This window comes from Neltuma alba, unplaced genomic scaffold, assembly GCF_004799145.2.
Source record: "Neltuma alba isolate B1F8T4 unplaced genomic scaffold, ASM479914v2 tig00012808_pilon, whole genome shotgun sequence".
NCBI lineage: Eukaryota > Viridiplantae > Streptophyta > Magnoliopsida > Fabales > Fabaceae > Neltuma > Neltuma alba.
The window spans coordinates 226,991-252,191 of NW_021637205.1; the positions used below are offsets into that span (position 1 = coordinate 226,991).

General features: G+C 31.8%; 1 protein-coding gene and 3 pseudogenes across 1 annotated transcript; 2 read left to right on the forward strand and 2 right to left on the reverse strand.

Annotated features, from left to right (window-relative positions):
- Positions 1-4,530: 4,530 nt before the first annotated feature.
- On the reverse strand, positions 4,531-5,923 carry LOC114731213 (rust resistance kinase Lr10-like; annotated as a pseudogene).
- Positions 5,924-7,059: 1,136 nt separating this feature from the next.
- LOC114731214 (rust resistance kinase Lr10-like) lies at positions 7,060-15,028 on the forward strand (annotated as a pseudogene).
- Positions 15,029-17,983: 2,955 nt separating this feature from the next.
- LOC114731215 (rust resistance kinase Lr10-like) lies at positions 17,984-19,834 on the reverse strand (annotated as a pseudogene).
- Positions 19,835-20,324: 490 nt separating this feature from the next.
- Positions 20,325-21,035, forward strand: LOC114731216 (uncharacterized). The gene is made up of 2 exons (XM_028918355.1): positions 20,325-20,328; positions 20,566-21,035. The coding sequence occupies exons 1-2, from the start codon at positions 20,325-20,327 to the stop codon at positions 21,033-21,035; spliced, it is 474 nt and encodes a 157-aa protein (XP_028774188.1).
- The last annotated feature ends 4,166 nt before the right edge of the window (positions 21,036-25,201 follow it).

Genomic DNA, 25,201 nt, shown 5'->3' on the forward strand with positions numbered 1-25,201 from the left:
GTCTTTCTTTTAACATGATAATCCCAATTTGGTCTCGAGACCAAATCGAGATTTTTCAAATTTAGCAGATCATTTGGAGATTATGAAGTTCAAGTGGTATTTTTCTGTCTTTTCTTCAAGAGAAAATAAAGAAAGAAAGAAATAGAGGAAATATTGAAGAAGAGAGGACATGAGAGAGAGGGGAAGAGGACAAAGAAAGGAAGAAAGAAAGGAGAAGATGTGAGAGAGGTTGAAGAACAAAATGGAAGGGGGAGAGAGAGGGCAGCGTTCTTGTAATAGAAAAGAAAGCCAGATACAGGAAAAAGAAAAGGCCCACATGAGAAAGGGGGAAAGAAGCAAAAGAAATGGTCAAATGGAGATAGTAAAAGATTAAAAAAAAAACGGAAAGATAATTAAAAAAGAAGCTAAAATTATTAAATATCAAATTAGATTTGATAATAATATTTTATTTATATTTATAATACTGAATTTATGAATAATAATAATTTTTGTTAATATTTCTTATTTGACATTTAATAATTTTTAGTTTCTTATTTTTTTTTCTAAGAAGGAGAGGGAAGGAGTAGACGTGTGGAAAAAAAAGCGTACGGTTCCGTGGTCGGCCCTCAAAAAGGGCAGCATTTTCTTGAAGAGAAAAGGAAAAAGAAAAAAAAAGATAGAGAAAAGAGAAGGCAAGGACGTGAGAGAGGGGGAAATAAAGGAAAAAAGAAAGAGAAAAACAAGGTGGAGTTTCGGAAATGGATGAGAAAGAAACAGAGGAAATAGGAGGAGAGGACTTGGGACCTGGGAGAGATGAGAGAAAGAAGAAAAAGAAAGAGTGGGGGCTGGGGGATTGCATTCTTTTAAAATTCTAACAGTTTCTTAGTTATTATTTAACTACTGTAATATTAATTAATTCACTCTAAAATAATATACATATATATTTAAAACAATTATTTTAGTGAGACATTTCGTCATTTACAATTCCTTTTAAAAAATTATTAATGTATAAAATTAATTTTTAAAAATAAAATTTTTCTCATAAATTGTTATAAATTCTTTACATACCCTATGTCACGGCATACTTTCAAAGTCTTGAAAAATATCAATGCCCTAACTCTGGCTTCTACCTTTTACGCGGGTCAATTTTCTAATAATGAACAAGAGGAAAAAAATATGCCTAATAATTTTGATGTTCATTCTTTGACCTGATAGCACGTGATCCACATCACACTTATTTTAAAAACAAAACTAGAAATTTCTCTCTGATGCACGAATTAGCATATTTGATTAGATTTAAAATTTTAATAATTACATTATCTAAGATAGCTTAAGATTTACTTCTAAGATGAGTATATTTTCTAATTCATTTTAATGAAATTTGAATTAGAGATGCGAAATTTACGAAGAATAGATGAAAATTTGAAATTATTTATTTATTTCTCTATTTAAGTCTCCAATTAACATATTAGTTAATTATGATACTCTTTATTTAATGTAATAGATTCAAATCCTAATTAAGATATTCAAATTCAAAATTGATTGTTAATTTATTTATTTGAGCCTCCATTTGAAATTGCATTCATTTATGATGTTTTCTATTTAATTCAATCTATTCAAATCTCAATCAAGATGTTATTTAAATCTCATTAATTGAATATATTTGGATATTATAATCTCATATCTGACCCATTTTCAAACGAATAGGATATTAAAAAATTTTAAGAATATAGTTGATTGATTTTATACAATTTATAAAACAAATTACCTTACCAACATACATAGCGTTTTCTACAATGATTTGATATATGCGCGGCTTCTCTTCTGAACCTCTTCTCAGTGTGTATGGTATTGTGTGAATGTAGGGAAAGAAAATTTGAGAGAAGTGATCATGCCAAAATGCTTTCAAATGTCAAGATTTTCTATGGATCTATAGTGATTTGGATGTAGAGAGAAAATTAGGTTTACGTATAGTTGTTCTGGGATAACTTAGATTAAGAAATGTGTACATTTTTTTTTCACTCTATTTGTCAATCGCCATATGCCTCATATTAAGTACATTGATCAATTTTTGGAAAGCTTTTGTGCTATTTGAGTTTTTTCATTTTTCTATGGATGCCGCCGGATGTCTTCAAAATTAGAATAGTTATTTAATTGGTCAGATTAATGATTTCATCATGAATAGGGGGGGTGGCTTAGAATTTTGATGTTGATTATTTAACTTAATACTACCTCTGGTCCTTAATTAATATAAGAACTAATTAACTAATTTGAATAGATTAAAAAAATTAGTTATTTATAATAAAGATGTATTGTTTTTCTTAAACTACCCTTACTAATTATGTGTATTAGTTAAAATTATCATTTGATGAAATATTTAACATGTGCAAACACTACAAGGACTATTTTGAAAAAATAGATAAATATAAGAAATCAAGTGGATTGGGGTCTTATATTTAATATCAAATAAAATGTCAAACTAGTTTTTGTGTTAAAGATAGGAAGTAGTATATATATTGCAAGTGATACCACATTATACTTATTTTAAGAACAAATTTTATATGACTGTAACAAATTTATATGACTATTATAAAATTAAGATATATTAGCCCAATAAAAGGTTTGAGAGAAATAATAACCTTATTGGGGATGACTGAATTTAATATAGATAACTCCTCTCAATTTTAACCCTCTTGCAGATAACCTCCACCATCTTTAAAATTTTTAAAATAACACTCTTTGACTTTCACAGGTTGACGTTTAATCCCATACTGTTAAATCTAACAGAATGGAAACAGTTTCGGCCTGGTCAACGAGACTATTTCTTTCACTGATCACATTATTACAGCCAAGGACTTCTGTAGCCAACTGAACTGACTCTAGAGTCTAGCGCTCTGTCTTTCTTTTATTTCGTTTGTTGTTTCACATGCCTTTCGAGTTGTAGGCACCCTGTACATATCTTTGTTTAATGAAATCCTTTTCTACTAAAAAGAAAAAATCTAACAGAATGGATGTCTCGTCAGATCATTTAAAATTACTTGACAGATGACATGTAAATTTTTTTATTATTTTAATTTATCCGAACTTAAACCTCACAATTACACCTAAGGTTATTTTTGTAATTCTACTAATAATGATCCCTAATTGACTAATTCTCAGTCTCTCCTAATCGTCTTGCTCTCTCAAAGCGCCTCCCAAATTGCGGGTTTTTTCTTCTTCATTCTAAAAATCATCTTCAGAATATTATAACTCTTCTCACTTGATTCTCATCGACAATATAATACTTCCATCAATTGATCATGTGCAAAAAATGATGAAGTGTAAATGATTTTCTCCATTATCTTTGTCTCATTGGCCCCAGCAACTTTTTCAACCCACCAACATTCAACCTGTTCAGTTAAAAAATAGGCGGAGAAGGAAGATAGTGAGTGATAACCACTGAGCAACACTTCAGCGCCAAAAAAAAAGAAGGAATCAATATAATAATCAACATTAGAGCACTTAAATCAATATTCTTCTCATATGAATAATAAAAAAGACAAAAGAAACACATGCGAAGTGCCTATAATGTTGAACTTTGACAACACGGATAAATTTTCTAATATTACCTCAGGTTCTTAATATAAAAGCAAATTGACTAATTTGGGTAGATTAAGAAAATTAGTTAAATTATTTGTTTGTAATAAATAGGTGTTGTTTTTTTTCTAAAAAATCCTTGCTAATTAAATGTCATTTGATGAAGCATTTAATATGTATAATTACTACATGGACTATCTTTTAAAAAAATAGATAAATATAAGAGACAAAATATATTGGAGTCTTATATTTAGGATCAAATTGAAAATCAAACAAACTCTTATACTACCTCCAGTCCTTAACATAAGAGCTAGTTGACTAATTTGAGTAGATTAAGAAAATTAACTAAGTTAGTTATTTGTAATAAATATGTGTTGTTTTTCTAAGGTATCTTTACTAGTCAAGCGTATTAGCTAGAACTACCATTATTGCAAGAACTATTTTAAGAAAAAATAAATAAATATAAAAAACAAAGTAGATTGGGGTCTTTTATTTAATATCAAAATAAAAGTCAAACGAGCTATTATATTAAGGACAAGATATAGTATTAAGGAGTGGAGGTAGTAATTAACAAGAAAATTATGGTTGAGAATCTTGATGTGATTGCTTAACCTAATATATTGCACGAGATACCACATTACGCTTATTTCAATTTTCAAGGACAAATTTTTATATGACTATGAAATTAAGACTTTGCTAACTTATCCCAAATGCCTTTTTGTTTTCTTAATGCCCCAGTCGTACGGCTAAACAAAACTGGTTTGACAGAAATAACCTTCTTGGAAATGACATTTTATTCTAATACATATATATGAAAAGTTACAATGCTAAAATGAGAAGAAGTACATTGGCACATGCATGCATGATAACCAAAGTTCATTTGTGCAATCAACACAACAATATCATAAACTCTTACAAATTATTTCCCAATAGAAGTACAACTTACATAGGTGAGAATGAGGTTGCTTCTTATTCTCATTCATGAATAATTTCTAACCCTAAATTCGAATGTCTTGTCGGAATATTACTTCCGGTAGTGAAAGAATTTATGGAATCAAATTGAATTGATGGTGGCACCTTTAATTCATCATCTTCTCCTTCTAACATTCATATAACTGTTTTCATGGATGGACGGCTGATTAGATGCCATTGAATGCATCAAAGTCCCACATTTGCTAGTTTCCTTGCAATTCTACTGTTATCTTCATCTTCAATTTGAACATTTATGTCTCCTCCTTCAATTAAATTATGGATCCATTTTGGATATAAAATTTGGCTAGCTTCTTCACTTGTGTGGGTATTTTTCCTTCCTCCTGTTATTTCTAACAACAACATTCCATAACAGTAGATGTCTGACTTATATGAAAGATTTCCAAAATTTTTAGAAAAAACTTCAGGTGCAATAAAACCTAAAGTTCCTCTTGCTGCCGTAATTGATACTGCACTCTGAGTTTTAGAACACAATTTTGCCATACCAAAATCAGAAATTTTGGGGGTAAAATTATGATCTAACAACACATTACCAGGATTTATGTCAAAATGAAGAATTCGATAATCACAATAATGGATATACTCAATCCCTTTGGCTATGCCAAGAGCTATTTGTTGCAACTTCAACCATCCAAGAAAATTTTCCTTGTTGTCTGGGGAAGATATGAACTTTTGGAGGGAACCATTTGGGAAAAAATAATAAATAAGAGCACCGCAAAAACCGTCAGCACAAAAGCCGAGCAAACGAACAACATTGATGTGATGAATTTTGCCCATAGTCCCTACTTCATTAATGAAGTCCTCACCATCGTCATCAGAGTTGTTGAGTACTTTCACAGCTACTATAATCTGATTGGATAGCTTACCCTTGAAGACTGATCCATGAGCTCCTTCGCCTATTTCGTCCTTGAAATTGTTTGTAATTCTCTTGAGATCAGCATAGGAAAATCTTGTGGGCTTGAGGGCTTCGTAATCCTTCAAAAACTTTTCAATTCTTGCATGATCATCTCCTTTTGTTTTGAAGTAGCGATATATTAGTAGAAGGAGCAAAATGCACAACACCAACACAATCGAACCTGTGTAGTTACAGAGCACATTAATCATACATTTAATTTCAATCCAAGGAACATCCTAAAACCAAATGGAGTGAAAATGAAGCTAAAGCAAATTGAACTATTTTTACCTGAAGCTAGTAAAGCAAATTTGAGTAATATCTTTCTCTTTTCAACATGACATTTCTGTCTGGACCATCTGAAGATCAATATGTTCCGCTGAACATCATATGGGTCTAATCGTGCTTCTAATTGAAACATCTTGGTGCAAAAGGTTATGTCCTCCTCCAGGATACCTTCGGTGGAGCCAACAACTTAAATCGGGCACCCATTCACATCTTGTCTCAACATGAGGGAATAATCGATTTTTGAGCTTTTCAAGTATTTATACCCAATCAAGGAACAATTGAAAAAGGTGATGCTGGAAGTTTCGTTGGATGATCCCAATTGGAAAGGAAAAATGGATGAATTATGAAGTTGTAGATAGAGTTGGGGAAGACAACCTCCAACATCACATAATTCTAAGATGCGGGACTTGTAGTCTTTTGATACGACGGCAAGTCTAACTCCTCTGAGAGCTGCTACTCCTGGGAATTCAATCATCTCCACATCGTTAGTCATGGTATTGTAAACACAGGGATTGCTACTATCAAGTCTGGCCTGTATGAGACGGAATGGAACACTTTCATTGTCAGGGGCACACTGGTTCTGAGAACTACCCAGATTCATAAGCAGCACCAATACCTGCATTATGACCGACCACAAAAATCTCTGATAGGAAAACATTGTAACCAAAAGCTTTTCTTTTAATCAAACTTGGATTCAGATTCTTGGCAATAAGTATTAGTAACGTGGCACCACATACGTAGAGAAACAGAGCATGGGAAAGGGGATGCTGCCTAGAAACATCATGATAGTACGGGAATGGACAAAAATTTCAGGTCAATTTTGAATTTGATAAAAACCGTGTGGCGGTGGAATTTCTTTATCTTTTCAAAAAGTAAAAAGTGAAATAGTGATGTTGAGGGGTCTATGGTCTATTGTCCACATTATAACGATTTGGGTGGTAAGGTTTAGTCTTAATAAAACCTCAATTTATTTTATCTTTTAAATTTATTTTTTTTAAATATCTCTATTGATCGTAAAAAGATTCCCACTAAAAGATAATGATAGTGCATATGATTAAATAAAGTAATTTAGAAAAATGCAACACATATTTTTTTACAATTAATTAACTTAACTAATTTATTTAATCTCTTCAAATTAATTATTAAGCTCTTATATTAAAGACAATGTAGTATTAATTTTCCTACTTTACCTTGAATAGTCAAACATGGTGGCTAAAAGAAGCTCATAATTAATTATTAAGGGGCCACAACATAGTTTAAAAGAGAAGGGACCGAATTGAATTGAGATGAGAAGCCACTGAATTAGGAGGGTGCATTGGCTATCATTGTGAAGGATGGGGAGAGCGAAAATAGGCTTGACCAGGTTATGGGGTTTAATGTTGTTCAGTCTTGTGTATCTAACACCTCAATGTTTGGGTTTAAAGAATGAGAGCAAAACCTGTAATCCGTCTCATTGCGGCATCATCACAAACATCTCATATCCATTTCGTCTCCGAGACGACCCACCCCACTGTGGTCTCCGGCCTTACGAGTTAGTCTGTGAAAACAACGTCGCTCTGCTTCGTCTCCATCCAGCAGCAACAGCAACATACCAAGTCCTGGGAATCAACTACGACAACAACACAATCAGAGTCAAAGATCCTGGCATTCGGGAGGGTGATTGCTCCTCCCTCCCTCGCTATATCTTATCCCGATCTAATTTCACCGACACGTACAATGCTTCCCTCGATTATAAATATGACACCAATAATCCCTACGCTGCCTCTCTGAGACCAACATATGCAGAACCCACATTCGAGCACATTATTTACCTAAACTGTAGTGATACGTTGAGGGACGATGCGGGCTACGTGGATACGGTTCCCTGCGTGGATTGGGGAGCCAAAGGAGAAGGAAGAGGCCATGTTTATGTCGTGGCTGGCAGAGACTTAGAGGCCCAGAGGTTGAAACCTGACTGTCGCGTGAAATCAGTGGCCACCATTGCTTCAAATTGGAGTTCATTCCTGAAGGGGAAAAGCTACTCCTACACTGATATTCACACGGCACTTTCCCATGGTTTTGAGATTTCATGGTGGCGACTGGGTTGTTCTAATCTTTCTTGTGCAGCTGACGAGGTGTGCTTCTTCAACACTGACACGCGAAAGGCCCAATGCTCAAAAGTTGTGAAGAATGTCTGTTACCCAGCGAGGGGAGCATCTTTTTCTCTCTTTTGTGGTAAGTCATTTTGCCTTTCTCATAAGTTATCTGTTTCATTTGTGAAAACTCACAATCAATGAAAAATAATAACAGCTTTTTGAGTGGTTAGAAAATAATTGTTATCCGGGACAAGATTAAGAACTTCAACGGTCTTTTTGCAGAATTTTATTAATTCAGTTAAATTTGTCACATATGACACTAGGAATCTAGAAGGAGTAGGATTTATTGTCCAATTTGTGGATCTCTGGTTCCTTTTGTTTCCAGAAAAGGAAATTAATATTGTTCCATCCGATACTGCTATCATGTTACTCTATTTTAGCTTTGTTTGTTTTCTTTGCTTTTTTACGTATAACTGTATATAAGATCTTAGAATGATTTTGAGTTGATATTATATATGTTTCATTGTTACGTTGAATGCCGCAGGAAAGATGGCTCTGAGCGATCGTGTAAAAGGTAATATTTTGTAATCCAATTTTTAATTCTTACTAATTAAGTAACAACAACTCAACAAGAAGAAACTAAGCTATCAATTTCGTGACTTAGAAGTACAACTCAATATGGGTGACATTTATACTGGACAAGTTTATCATCGTTTCAGAACGAAAATATCAATTCTTTTCAATTACTCTATATTCTATTTAATAATTATTTGAAGTGAGCCATTTAAGATCAGATTTAGGATTGTTTTTCGGGAAATAGGATCCAATATCCTAATGTTATTTTTTAATTGCATTCAGCACTCTAATCTTATTTATGGTGCATCTAGAATTTTAATCATAAATAATATCAGTATGCTAAATATAATTAAAAATAATGTCAGGGATGCTAGATATACTAGAAAAGTAATATCAGAATTCTGAATACACCAAAAATAAAATTATAGTGCTGAATACTATTAAAACATAACAACAAAATCATATTATATTGTTGGATGCTATTTTGCCCTTGATTTTTTTATGGTATTAATATGATAAAGTTGCGCCAATAGATATTGTCAATATGATGAATAATGTGGTCATTAAAGTTGCATATTGGATAGAATAATACGACTTAAACATTTAAAGTACTTAAGAAATTATTTTGGGAGGGAATGAAATGAAAGGGGAAAAAAAGAAGCTATTTAATTTTGGCCATCTTATGAGGAATAAAATTAGATAATATAGATTTAGTATTTTAGTTTATTATTATAATTAAATATTTTTATAACAAATGCATACTCCTGTGATCCTATTCATAAGACAGAGAGAGAAGATTTTTTGTCCTATGTATAAGTCATTTCATTAAATTTTTATTATGAATGTACTATTTGGTCATTCATTTATTATAATGTAAATAGTTTTTTTTTTTGAAAAGTACATATATTTATTATAATGTAGATAGTTATTTTTTTAAAAAGTATATATATTAAATATGTTGAAAGTATCTTATAAATAAGATAATGTAAATAAAATTAACTCTAAGCCGCAATTTTCTTTTCCAAGAATAAATTTACTATTACAGATATTGTCTTCGCATTCCTAATTAACCTTCGTGTATTTGACTTCTATAAAACTTTTAATTCTCACCCGACAACAAAATGTTACGTATCAATTTTGTTCTTGCTTGTTTCTATTAAAAAAATATTTTTATATTTTATGAAATAAAATTTATTTTTTGCATATTTATTTCGCATAACATTTTCTTTTAATTTTTAAAATACAATTTGTAAGTGATATTTTAAAAAAATATTGTACTGAAAATTTTTATTCTCGTTTGAGAACAAAAATATTGAGAAGAAAATTTCATGAAAGGAAGCTTAAAATTATTAAATTTTAATTCATGTTTGGTTCTAACATTTTAAGAGATTTTGACAACAGTTGATTTGTAAATAATAACATATTTTTGTAAAAAAAATTTGTTTGAAATTTAGTAATTTTAAATTTCTTTTGTGAGATTCTTCCAAACATGAATTATTTTCAATTCTTCTCCATTCTAATTAATAAAATTTTTGAGGTGATCACTTAACTCTGAACCGTTTGAGATAAATTTAAGATATTTTTCGTCGGAAAATAATTTGGGAGAATAAGGTGGCATTTTTGCATCATTTTAAAAACTTCTATGTATACTTTTGGACTCAAAAAAAAAATCAAGTGCTAAATACTCATGGCAAAATACTTTATAAGTAGATTTGCACATTTATCTTTAAATTTTTTAGACAAAAATAAAGCGTAACCTATAAAATGAACTAAGGTAACCCTATTCAAAAAAATTCTAACTCGTAATTGTTTTTGTCAAATGGTAACTTATGTTTGAATGAGAAGTAGTTTAGATGCTTCAGTGGTATTATTCTATCCAATATACAATTCTGAAACACCACCCTTTTTTTTTTGTTTTTTGATGAAGCTACAAATTTATTTATCAAGTAAAATTACAAGCCCTAAAAAGAGATAAAGAATGAAGAGAGTCCCACACCACACCCTTACATTCCTCCTGCACTTGGGATCCTGTGCCCTGCACACAAACAGAACACATCATCAAAGGATGTCTGACAAAATGTCGATTCTTAATAAATAGAAGGGCCCTTGTGAGATGAGAGGAAATAAAAATCCACTTAGGCTGCCTCCTCGCATGGCAACAGAAATATTCCCCCATGAGTTCACCCCTGAAAAGAATAAAAAAAACTTAAAGAAGCTGCAGGAGTCCGATTCTTCCGTTTAAAATTCACAACTGAGATTAAACATCCTTCATTCAGGAACCCCTTGCTATCTGAGGTTGTAAAACTAAGGATTCTTCCACGTGTTCTTGAGTATTGATCTTTCCATAGAAGGACACCGAAGAAAGGACTCTCCTGATAACAAACTCAGGTGAACAATCTTTATCCCCACAGTTTTTTATTCCTGAAAAACCAAATGAAGTATAGAGGCCAACATAATAATTGACGACCCACATGCTTATCCATCAGTGCAAGCACTTGTAGTAACCAAGAATGCAAGCTATCCATCTGGATTCCTTCAAAACGTAACCCTACTGGTAAGCAAAACCAAACAGCCCTAGCCCGGATCACGACATTTGAGAAAAAGATGTTCTCTAGTTTCGCTTTATTTGCTCACGAGACAAAAGGCACACAGCACATCAAGGTGAATATGTTGCTGGTTGAGAACTACTTTGGCAGGCAGTAGATCTAAAATAAATGTCCACATGAACAGCTTCACCCGGGGAATGAGCCCGAACTGATACAACTTCTTCCAGAAGGCCGAAAGATCAAAGTCCAAGAGAGAACAGGAGGATTGTACTAATTCCTTATATCCACACCTCTTACCACACACCTACCTTTGGACCCCCCGGCCCCCCTTCCAATTGAGCCTATCTTCCCTGCAAAATAGAGAAAAAGGTGTATTCAAGATTGCACCAGCAGTCATCCTGTCGTCTAGTGGTGCAGTAACAAGTCACCCACTGCACTTATAGTCAACGGGCGAGGGCACTGCAATGGCCACCAACAGCGGCTATGTAGGCTAATATTATTCATTATACTAACTTCCTATTGGCTTAACTTTATCAGATCAATAACCCAAAAAAAGAAAAAAAAGAAGAATAAGTGTGGATGAATTCATGAATATCTAATTATTTTGGAAGAGTTGCTAGGAAGTCCTAAATAAGGAATATAATTACTAAAAAGTCTCATAACAACTGAGCAACCAGCAATAATAACTTTCATGGTAGTAAATGACAACTGCTCACTTATTATTAGGATTTATTAATAAAGATATATTTTAAAAAAACCATATTTCTTACCTGTTTTCTGCATTTAATCAATTTTAATCTATATAATTTAGTTATTTGTAGCTTAGGCGGGTGGGAGGGAGTACTGTTTAAGAAATTATTTTTGGAGTGAATGAAATGACAGAAAATTGCCATTTTTAGCCATATTATGGGGAATAAAATTACAGACTAAAACATAATTTTAGTTTATTATTGTTAAATATTTTTATTTGGGAAAATCCTAAAAAATAATTATTGAATTTTAAATTCTAAATCAGTATTGGTTACTATACTCGTAAAGAAAATAACAATACTCAAAAAGGAAATGACAACATATTTTTGTAGTAATTCTTGATTTAAAATTTTGAAATTCAACAATCATTGTTTTGAAAATTTTTCCTTTTTATTTTAATAGATATGTAATGTAAAATAAAAATGGGAAAAGATTTAGGTCAATTTTCTTATATCCATGTCAAGTTGATCCAATCATATATGACAATATATCCAAACTTTTTTTTAATGTATATTTATAATTAAATGCTATTAAATACTAATATTTCAAAAAAAGACATGGTATGGTCATGTGTGATTAGATAACTTAATATAATAGATATAAAGAATTTGATATAAGTACTACCTATAAAAATAATATCTGAGTTGCAGATTTCTTTTGTTAAAATAAATTTACTATTACAGATATTGTTTTCGCAGTCCTAACTTCTCGTATGTTTGACTTTTATGAAATTTCCATTGCAGCATTTATCCTTGGCATTGTTGCAGGTAAGTCTCGAACTCATATTATATAATCTAATATACCTTTTTATTTGTTAAAGTTATATTGGCCTGCTATTATTTAGAATTTGTTGACTTTAACTTTTAACAAATTAAACTTACAGCTATGACTTATCTATTTTGGTCTATACAGATTTTGGCCCGGGTCAAAGTCATTTTTTTTAAAAGTAAGAGGTTTTAATTTGTTGTGGGCTGGTAGTCTTTAATACTCCGCTTTTCCGGTGACAAACCATTTGTGTAGGTATTTATACTTTCCCTTAAATTTTAACTTGGTACCTATGTGTTATTCTCTTTTTAATGAAAAGATTCAATTTTTCTCTATTAGCACTATTTGCCCATATAACTTTGCTCTGTCTATTAATCGTTATATGGGTGCATATGGTTCAAACAGCAAGAAAATAAAAATAGTTAAAAGAAAAAAATATATATAGGTACCAAATTAAAAATTAAAGAAAGTATAGGTACTTTTAAAATTGTTTTTCTTTAAAATATGTAGTCAGAAAACGATGCAAGTTTCCTTTTTCTAATATTTTTAAATAAAAATACTTAAAAATTATGAAGTTTTAATCTATTTTTTGAAAAATAAAATTGTAAACAAAATATAAAACCACGATGTTTCATAACAGCAAGATATCATAATATCTTTCAATGGCTGGGGAGGGGATTTTCGGACATGTCCCTCCGGTAATGTCATCACCATTGACACTAAGAATTTTTTCTTGCAGGTTTGCCATCTTCTAAGGCTCTACATGAACGTAAGATCCTAAACTATCATATATTCTCTGGTTAAAAAAAAAATCATATATTCATGCCAATTAAATACTTGCCCAAAACTATTTCTGTTGATTATATGTATCGAAAGAGCTGCTTTTTCATCAGTAGGGATTAATATTAATATAAATGCATGATTAAATGATGGAATATTTTAAGAAAATCAATATACATTTTTTAGAAATAAATAATAACTTAATGATTTTTTTTAATTTTTATAAATTAGCTATCTAACTCTTATACTTAAAACTAGAGGGATGAAAAATTAAAATATGCTAGTTATCATATTTTAATCATAAAAATAAATTATAAATGGCTATTGCCAAAAAGGGTTTTGATCTTTAAATTATATTGTGAGTCCATGCTTCACGCAAAACCTAATATAAGTTGCACTATATGTGTACACTATACACATGAAAAATGTGGCTTTCTATGAACTTGAAATCTATATATAGACGAATTTGATTTGAGAAAACAATATTCATTTGAGTGACTTTGTTAATCATGTTTTTGGGACAAACCAATTTTATGACCTTTAATTTGTGGAAATATAAACGTGCAGTTGCAGAGTTTGCTTATTTGGGTTTGGACCGCAAGTCTGGTGATGGTAGCAATTCCATTTCAATACCAGTTGCATTCACCTTAGGAGAAATCACAGCATATGTTACGCAACCCATTATTTTAAGATTTCTGGTTGGTATACCATTTCTGTTCATCTTGCTGATTTACACATATCGGAGAAGACAATTGTCAGGATATGAAAGCATTGAAGATTTTATACGACTTTATCACCTTCATCCATTAAGGTACTCCTACAAGGACTTAAAGACTATGACAAAAGGTTTCAATACTAAGTTAGGTGAAGGAGGCTTTGGCACCGTCTACAAAGGGAAGCTAAGGAGTGGACCCGATGTCGCAATTAAAATGTTGGGTAATAAATCCAAAGCTACTTGTCAAAACTTTATCAATGAGGTGGCAACTATCGGAAGGATACATCATTTCAATGTGGTACGTCTTGTTGGTTTTTGTGTGGAAGGAACTAAATGTGCTCTTATCTATGAATTCATGTCTAATGGATCTTTGGATAAACATATTTTTTCCAAAGAAGGAAGTGTCTCCTTAAGTTATCGCAAAATCTATGAGATATCTTTAGGAATGGCTCGTGGTATTGCTTATCTTCATCATGGCTGTGACATGCAAATATTGCATTTTGATATCAAGCCTCATAATATTCTTCTTGATGACAATTTAACCCCAAAAATTTCAGATTTTGGACTGGCAAACTTATATGTTATTGATGATAGCATTCCCACTTTGACTGCAGCAAGAGGGACAATAGGATACATAGCTCCTGAATTATTCTATAAGAATATTGGGAAAGTATCTCATAAATATGATATTTACAGTTTTGGAATGCTTTTAATGGAAATGGCAAGCCGAAGAAGAAACTTGAATCCACATGCAGGGCATTCAAGCCAATTGTATTTTCCATCATGGATTTATGACCAATTTGATGAAGAGAAAGATATAGAAGTAATGGATGATATGACAGAAGAGGAAAAGGCTTTGGCAAAGAAAATGTTCATAGTAGCATTATGGTGCATTCAGTTTAATCCTGCCGATCGCCCTTCAATGAACAAAGTAATAGAGATGTTGGAAGTAGATGATGCTTCAAGTCTTGAAATGTCTCCAAAACCTTCTATGTATCCTGCAAATGACAGAGCCAACTGTGACGAAACATCATCTTTATCCTTCACGTGTTCTCATTCCAATCTATGTGAGGATGCAAGCGACATGGAAGAATAATACTCTGCCTTTATAACATATTAATTTTTACTTTATGACAATACATAGTTGATGTCCTGATTTGGGTTTTGCTCTTATAATTTAAATCTTATTTTTACTTTTAATAATGATGTAATGGTGTGTACAATGATTGTTAATTTCTTTTGTGAACTCATCTTATTAATAACACATTGAAAGGGGCTTATAAATAGGATCAGAGAGTAATAAATATGGTATGCATTGTGTTGAATGTGCCAGTACAGAACAGAAATCCACTTCTTTTTTCTAACACAAAGACTTTAGTTTATTTCAAAAAAGGATTCAAGGCAACATTCTTCTTTAAAAGAATTAGACTGTAGATGTTTATGCTTTGCACAGAAAATTCGAAATGACTTGTATTGTTCACTAATAAGTTATAAATAGTTTAGTTTCCTATAAAGTTTATATTATATGTATAGGTATATAAATAGCACATATACTACATATCATTCGATAAAAAAGTGTATTTAATTTATTATGTTATTATAAGAAATTATGATATGAACCCACACGAAGATTTTGTGACATTACACAATATCAGTCAGGTGGAGGAAAGATAAAAGAAAAGAGATTCAGATTGAATAGGCTAAAGCAATTTAAACCTTCCTCACATTATCTCACATATGCTCAGAGATAGATCTCCAGCCAGACATGACTTTTCTTCATTTATAAGATTCTAATTCTCATCCTTACTTAAAAAGATAACCGAGTTCTTTACTATTACGTTGACAACGTGAAAAAAGACCTTTTAAGTGTACGTTTTTTACTTGTTTTTAATAAAATTGTCCTTTTTTGGCTAAAATTAATAATTAAAAAAAAATTAACAGCAACTTCAGTCCATTATCGATATAGGAGGCGCAATGATACACCTTCCACGCCCAAGAAGATGAACTCTGAGCCTGAGACCCTGCTTAGGTATGGTCAAATGGAGAAAGAAGCCCAAATTTTCAAATTATTAAAAATATCAAAGTAAAATTGACTTTCACATTTTATCATTTTGCCTTGGAACTAAAATAACTGTCAGTATTTTCAGAATGCACCAATATTTTCTCTTTTTTCGACTTGGCCTCCCAAAAGTTACAAAATAACCTTTTTTTTCCCACGTGTCATATTGGCCTGCTAACTCGATTTGACTAGCATTGACAAGTAAATCAATCTCCTTTACATTTAACTGATTATTGATTTAATAAATTCCCAAATATTTTGAATTCCTCTCTTTTCTCAGGGCTCTCTCATATTATCCTCTCCACCTCCCCCTTTTCCTTTTCATATCATTATCATTTAAGCCAAACCACCATCTATCAAATCTTAGAACGATATTTACAGAGGTTAGGTCTAACAAAAGATGCTAATTTCTAATAACATAGTAAATCAAGATTTGAATTCTCATTGAGAGATGTTCTCATATTTAGTACCCTATAATACCTCAAACAGGATTTACAATAGGAGGATACTTGTGTATAGTTAAAAGAAATCTATTGGCACTTTTTCTCCCTTTACAACTATTTTTAAGTGGCCCCGTTCCAGCTATAATGCGCTTATATATATATAAATATATATCATAGGGAATTTGGTGAGAGAGAAATTGCAATATTTATCATGGCAGTTTCTTTTAGGCACAAATTTAAAACTCTACAAGTGATTCTTATGATGACATTTTTTTTTTTGAATAAAAATTATTCAAAAGGCAACTACAGTCAATAAAGGATTATCTCTTCGAAGCTCATGCAAGATAAGCTCAACATTATATATTTATATATATATATATAATCTTTAGATTCCAAACTCTTTTTACACACACATAGAAATATGAGAAGCACGAATGTGAAAAGGATCTTTTTCTTGAAATATGTTCATTCACGCCAATGCCAATATATATATATATATGTATGTACATATTAATATTAATTGTTGATATCTATTTAAATCGAGATTGCTATCAACATGGCATTATTTTATATGATGTTTGGTAGCACCGTTTATATATGGCATGCACTTTAAAAACAATATATGAAAGAATCAATATAACAATCAATACTAATATAGGTCAAAATTATACCTAAACACTATCACTTTCAAATATAAAAAATTGGCTAGTGTTCCATAACGTGCGCACTAAATTATAACTCTAATAAAATAAACTGTATAACGTATATGAATTCAAATACAAAAATGCATAGTAGTGCACTAATTTTGACTACCTTTGACAACATGGATCTATTTTCTAATAGTGAACATGAGGGGCGGGGGGGGGGGGATATACCTGAGAATTTTTATGTTCGTTATTCTTTGACCTAATAGCACGTAAGTGATAGCACATTACACTATTCTTTTTATGACTTTTAAAACATAGGTCCATTATTGAATCTCTACATGGGTAAATGCAAAGCTCTGTATAATCCCCAATATGGCGACTATTAATTGTTTATGCTTAAAAATAATTAAATATCAACATTCCTAATGAATTGTCCAGAAATGTAAAGTTAAATTACCGCAATCATACTAAAAGTGTCTGGCCAAAATAAATTAAATTAAGATTGAGACTATTGTGAGATCTCTTGATCTTGATCACCACATATGACGCCATCATTACATGACCGTTATTGCCTACTGTCATTTTTCATTTATAGTGAGGCTAGTCCTGCACACTGGATAAGTTTAAGTAAGTTGCCGGTCAAAAAAAAAAAGTTTAAGTAAGTGTTTGGTATTAAATTTTTTTTTTGTGTGTTTTATGATACAATTTTTTATATATTTATCTCGCACAACATATCAAATTATTTTTTTTTATTCTTTTTATATATTGAAAATATAACAAAAAAATTAGAATCCATTTCTTTATCTATAAACAAAGTTCATTTGTATCACCAACACAACACAATATCATAAACTCTTACAAATTATTTTCCAATAGAAATACAAATTACATGAGGGTGCTTCTTATTCTAATTCATGAATAATTTCCAATCCCAAATTCAAATGTCTTGCTGGAATGTTGATCCTTGTATTAGAATTTACGGAGTCAAATTGAATTGGGTGCACTTTTAATTCATCACCTTCTCCTCCTAACATCTGTATCACTGTCTTCATGGATGAACGACTGATCGGATGCCATTGGATGCACCAAAGTCCCACAATTGCTAGTTTCCTAGCAATTTTATTGTCATCTTCATCTTCAATGTGAATATTTATGTCTCCCCCTTCAATCAAATTATGGATCCATTTTGGATATAAAATTTGGAAAGCTTCTTCACTTATGTGGGTATTTTTTCTTCCTCTAAAAATTTCTAATAATAACATCCGATAACTGTAGACATCTGATTTATATGACACATTTCCAAAGTTTTTAGAGAAAACTCAGGTGTAATATAAGCTAAAGTTCCTCTAGCTGCTGTTATCGACCCAGCGCTTTGATTTTTGGAACACAATTTTGCTAGACCAAAATCAGAAATTTTGGGAGTAAAGTTATGATCTAATAACACATTACCAAGATTGACATCAAAATGAAGAATTCGATAATCACAATCATGGTGGAGATATTCAATCCCTTTGGCTATGCCCAGAGCTGTTTGTTGCAACTTCAACCATCCAAGAAAATTTTCCTTGTTGTCTGGGGAAGATATGAACATTTGGAGGGAACCATTTGGAAAAAAGTCATAAATAAGAGCACGGTGAAAACCATTAGCACAAAAGCCGAGCAAACAAACAACGTTGATGTGATGAATTTTACCCATAGTCCCTGCTTCATTAATGAAGTCCTTCCCATCGTCATCAGAGTTATTGAGTACCTTCACAGCTACTATAATCTGATTGGACAGCTTACCTTTGAAGACTGATCTGGGAGCTCCTTCGCCTATTTTATCCTTGAAATTGTTTGTAATTCTTTTGAGATCAGCATAGGAAAATCTTGTAGGCTTAAGAGCTTCGTAATCCTTCAAAAACTTTTCAAGTCTTGCATGATCACCTCCTTTCGTTTTGAAGTAGCGATATATTAGTAGAAGGAACACAATGCACAAAACTAACACAATTGAACCTGTGTAGTTACCGAGCACATTAATTTAACGTTAATTTCAATCCAAGGAACATTCTAAAACCAAATGGTGAAAAAATGAAGGTGAAGCAAAGTGAACTATCTTTACCTGAAGCTGGTAAAACAAATTTGAATAATATTGTCTTGCTGTTGTCGACATCACATTTGGGCTGGGGCCATCTAAAGTTAAAATTGTTCAACAGAAAATCATCTTGGTCTAATGGAGAATCTAACTGCAACATCTTGGTGCAAGAGGTCACGTCCCTCTCAAGGATACCTTCGGTGGAGCCAACAACATAAATGGGACAAACATGCAAATTTGGTTGGAACGCGTAATCGTCGTTTTTCAAGTATTCCGACCCAATCGAGGAACAATAGAAAAATGTAACACTGGAATTTTTGTTGGATGATGCCGACCTAACTGTTTCAAATTGGAAAGGATAAATGGATGAATGATGACGTTGTAGAAAGAGTTTAGGAAGACAACTTTCAACATCACATAATTTTAAGATGCGGGACTTATAGTGTTTTTCTAAGGCGACGAGTCTAACTCCTTGAAGAGCTTGTACTCCGGGGACCTCAACCATCTCCACATTGTTAGTTGTAGTAGAACAGAGATTACTATCAAGTGTGGCCTGTACTAGACGGAATGGAACACTTTCATCATCAGGGACACACTGGTTCTGAGCATTCCCCAGATTCATAAGCAGCGCCAATACCTGCATTATCACCAACCACAAAGCTCTCTGATAGCAAACCATTGCGACCGAAGCTTTTCTTTTAATCGAACTTAAAATTCAAATTCCTACATATAAGTATAACTAACATGGCATCACATGAAGAAGAAATAGAGCAGGGGAAGGGGGATGCTGCCTAGCAACATCATTACTGAACAGGACAAAAATTTCAGGTCAATTTTGAATTAAAAAACAACCATGTGGCTCTGGAATTTCTTTATCTTTCAAACAGGAAAGAAAAGGCAACTGTGAGCTTGAGGCATCTTATCTAAAGCGTATAATTTTTTAGGGGGCTAAAGCATTGCCATTTCTTCCTTTGGGAGCTGTGATTGAAAATAAAAATTTTTCTACTTTATCACGTGTAGTCAAACATATCATGTGTAGTCAAACATAGTAGGCAAGAAGCTCATAATTGATTAATGGGCTGCAATATAGTTTAAAAAAGAATGGATTTCATTGACTTGAGATGAGAAGCCATTGAATTAGGAGGGTGAATTGGCTATCACTGTGAAGGATGGGTAGAGGGATAATAGGCTTAATCATGTTCTGGGGCTTGGTGTACTTCACTCTTGTGTATGTGACATCCCAAACAACGAGTTTTAAATATGAGAGCAAAACCTGTAATCCGTCTCATTGCGGCATGATCACAAACATTTCATATCCATTTCGTCTCTGAGACGACCCGCCCAATTGCGGCGGTCCGGCGTATGAGTTAGCCTGTGAAAACAACATCACACTGCTTGATTTGCATTCAGGAACATACCAGGTTCTGGGAATCAACTACAACAATTACACAATCCGAGTCAAAGATCCTGGCATTCGGGAGGGTGATTGCTCCTCCCTCCCTCGCTATTTCTTATCCCGATCTAATTTCAGCGACACTTATAATGGTTCATTCGAATATGATAGGAATAATCCCTATGCTGTCTTTCTAGAAGCATCCGCAGGTTTAGAGGCTACAATCGACAACGTCATTTACCTGAATTGTAGTGATCCGGTGAGGGACGATGCGGACTATGTGGATACGGCTCCCTGCGTGGACTGGGGATCCAAAGGAGATGGAGGAGGTCATGTTTATGCTGTAGTTGGAGACTTAGAGGCTGGGAGGTCGAAACCTGAGTGTCGTGTGAAATCAGTGGCCACCATAGTTTCAGATTGGAGTTCATTCCTGAGGCGGAGAAGCTACTCATACGCTGATATTCACACAGTACTTTCCCATGGTTGAGATTTCATGGTGGCCGCTAGCTTGTCTAGATATTCATTGCGCAACTTACGAGACTTGCGTCCTCGACGATCGCACGCAAAAGGGCTATTGCTCACAAATCAGGACCTCCTGCTTCGGTTTGGAAGGAGTATCCATCTCTCTCTTTTGTGGCAAGTCATTTTTGCCGTTGCCTTATTACCTGTTTAGTTTGTGAGAACTCAATAAATAAATAAATAAAAATAAAGAGAGAATATGATCCCAAAAAATTCCATCATAAATCAGTATTTAGTAGCATTGATTCCATATAATAATTTTTCCTAAGAAAATTATTCAATTTACCTCTTATTTCGTAAGATTAATTTTTAAATATATCATCTAAAGAAATTAATATTATGCTTTACTGTTGAATGCGGCAGGAAAGGCAGCATATTTGAGCACTCATGTAAAAGGTAATATTCTTTCATTCAATTTTTAATTCTTACTATTCTTTCTCTTCTTAATATAAAACCTACTGAACTAATTTAATTAGATTAAAAAAGTTAGGCAACGTAGTTAATTATAAGAAATATGACATGTTTCTCCTAAAATATCATAATTATCTTCTTTAATATCATCCTTTCCTGACCTATTTAATTATGATTGAGAGAATATCAATAGGAATAATTTAAGAGAAACTGATAAATATGAGAAATAAATCTTATATTTAGGATCAAAATCAACTCAACAATTATGTCATATATTAAGAATCGAAGGAGTATTAAATAACAAGAACATTAAGAAGTGATCAGATACTCTTTTGGTTTTTAATGTAAGAGTTATTAAATTAATTTGGATATATTAAGAAAATTAAATAAATTACTTAAGATTAAAACCAACTTCCTAACTACCATCTTCGGTTTTTAATATAAGAGCTAGTTAAAAATTGAATCTGGTTCTAAATGTAAGATTTGATTCACTTTATCTCCCAAAGTTATAATTCATTATCCAAAGCATTTTTATTGATTACACATATCAAGAGAGTTTTTATCCAACGATAATCATGATTAAAAGAATATTTGAGAAAATCAACTCATACTTGTCATAAATAACTAACTTTGTTAATCTACTCAAATTAATTAAATAACTCTTATATTAAGCACTAAATATTTCTTATATTTAAAATAAAAGAGCATCACCAATAAAGTCCGGCACAGTTGGCAGATTGCTGAGTTCCTTAAATATGATGTCCTTGAATTATCCTCTACCTATTGGTGGTGGGATGCCGCCTGGTTTGTACAAAAAAAAAAGAGTATCAATTTTGTACCTTTGAAATATAAGTTATATAACTCTTGAGGGACATTTAAAAATAATAATTACTTTCCTTCGGATAGTTGTCGTTCGTATATTTGACTTTTGTAAAATTTCCCGTGCAGACTTTCTCGTTGGCATTCTTACTGGTAATGTCTTGAACTCATTGTTTTTTTTTATTAAGTTAATTTTTTGTATTTCCTATATGTTATTGTCATAGACACTTATGCAATGACCTATTGTTATTTTCTGTACCAGATTTTGTTTATGCTATTAATTTGTTGGAGGAATTTTCAATGATTAATTATTTATATAAAATTGCATAATAATTTTTTTTTTCCTTTTTTCTTTCGGAAGGAGATTTTCGCACATGTCCCGCTCTAAGTGTTACCCTTGACCTCTGAATTTTTTCTTGCAGGTTTGCTATCTTCTAAGGATATTCATAAGCGTAAGATCCGGAACTATATCATATATTGATACGTACAATTATATGGAATTCGGAATATTATTGTTTATTTATAAACAATATAATAGTTATAAGTAAATTGATAATATATATTCATGACGATGTATTTTTTCCTAATTTTATTTTGCACTTCAACATGATTAATTTTACCACATGACTTTTAATTTTTCCAGATTAAAAAATGACTCTGGCTGAATGTATTGTAAACGAGCAAAAGTTGTCACAATTTAACAGTTAATAAAGTGAAAATAATAAGATTTGAGTCTATACATAAATAAATTATGGAGAGAATAAAGTATAGCCAAGCCTTATTTTCTAATATGTGCGTGTGTATATATTTATTTGATATGTTTTATTCCTCAATCAGGATTGTATTGTGAAAATAATGTGTATTGTAACTATATGTTCAAAAGCTGAGTAAGCTAATATGTATGTGTGTACATGCGCCTTATATCATACACACTTACGGAAAATTAAAGGAAAAATCACAAATAAAGACCTCTGGAATTATCAAAATTTCACATAAGTCACCTAAATAAGTTAAATTACCATCAGGGACCCGATCCCATATTGCAAATATAAAATCTTGGTGAAATGTCTGAAATGCCCCTCAGTCAAGTTGTGATTTGGTCTACTGAAATTGTTATTCGTTAAAGTAAATTTGTTATTTCCCATAATCAACTTATCATTTGGTATATCCTTAGCTAAGTCGTAATTTGTTCTACTAAAGTTGTTATTTGCTAAAGTGAACTTGTCACTTTCTATAGTCAACTTGTTATTTGAATTAGGTGTATTTCAGACATTTCACTAAAATTTTATATTTATAATATGGGTTTGGGTCCCTCATGGTAATTTGGCTTATTTAGGTGACCTTTGTGTAATTTTGGTAATTCAGGGGTCTTTATTTGTCATTTTTTCAAAATTAAATTATACTTCTCTAGTCCTAATTTTTGAATTGATTTTGGTCCTAAATGTAAAACTTATTTGTCATATTTATCAAATTTTTCTAAATCACTCCTATAGATACTCCCTCAACCATAATCAAGTAGAAGAGAGAGGATATTAAGAAAAATGATTATGGTGTTTTAGGAAAAACATGTCATATTTCTTGTAATTAACTAACTTACCTAACTTTCTTAATCTAATCAAATTAGTTAAATAGGTCTTCTATTAAGGACCGGAGGAGTATTATCTATCATATTTAATGGCAAAAATAAATTATGCACAGTTTTTTTGACCAAAATTATGAACAGTTATTACTCCCAAAAAATGCCTTCCCTTATTTTGAGTCCATGTTTTAACACAAAATCAAATATAAGTTGTACTTCTTTGATTCTACTTATAAGTCATTTTCAACATGTTTTATATAGATCAAGAAAAATCTTAAACTCTATTAACTTTTAAAGCTCATTTAAAATTTAACAACTTTTTAACTTTATCCTTATTTAATATACATTATATCTCATAAGAACAAAATTGGCACAATATTTAATGAATGATAAAACTACACATTGATATGAAAAACTTCACTTTCTACATTATAAATAGGACTAGAGGAGTAGTATTTATAACTTACATATGAAAACTGTGGCTTCCTGGAAGTTGCATATATATATATATAGAGAGAGAGAGAGAGATACTTTGATTTGAGAAAACTCTCTTTTGAGTGACTTTATTTGTTAATCATATTATTGGGACAAACCAATTCTATGACGTTTGTGGAAAATATGTACACGCGCAGTTGCAGAGTCAGTGCACAAGCAGATTGAGTTCGAGAGTGGTGATAAATGTGATGGCGATTTCATTTCACCGCAAGTTGCATTCGCCTTGGGAAAAATCACAGGATATGTTTTCATGTTTCGTATCAGGGGAAAAAAAAACACATTATTAATATCAAATTTAAATTTATTATTTCTAAATAAATTGTTATCATTTTTAATTAATATACATGTTATTTCTTATTATGTATTAGAAAAAACGTTTTATTAATATCAAATTTAAATTTGTTATTTCTCAATCAGACTTGTTATTCCTAGATAAATTATTATTACGGGCTAGAGTCATAATAAAAGAGTCAACTTATATATATGTTTTGCATTATAAGTTAACAAATCATTAATGGCCCGATGATCACCCTCTTTTTTATTGGTTCAAATGACTAAGGAGTAGTAAGATCAAATCCCAACCTACCACTTTCCTTAAATAATTTCTCACATGGGAATAACTTTCCTTTCTGTCATTTTCAATTCTTAACTTCCTAAGTTGGGATATTATAATTTCATATTTCTTTATCTGTCATTTTCCCTAAAAAGATTATTATAATCCACACCTTAAGTAGATGATAAGCATGATTGAATAAAGTTCGGATCAATTGCAGGCAACAGTAAGCTTCGGTTTGCTCTTACCGTGTTTTAGTTTTGCTGTATTGTGGACT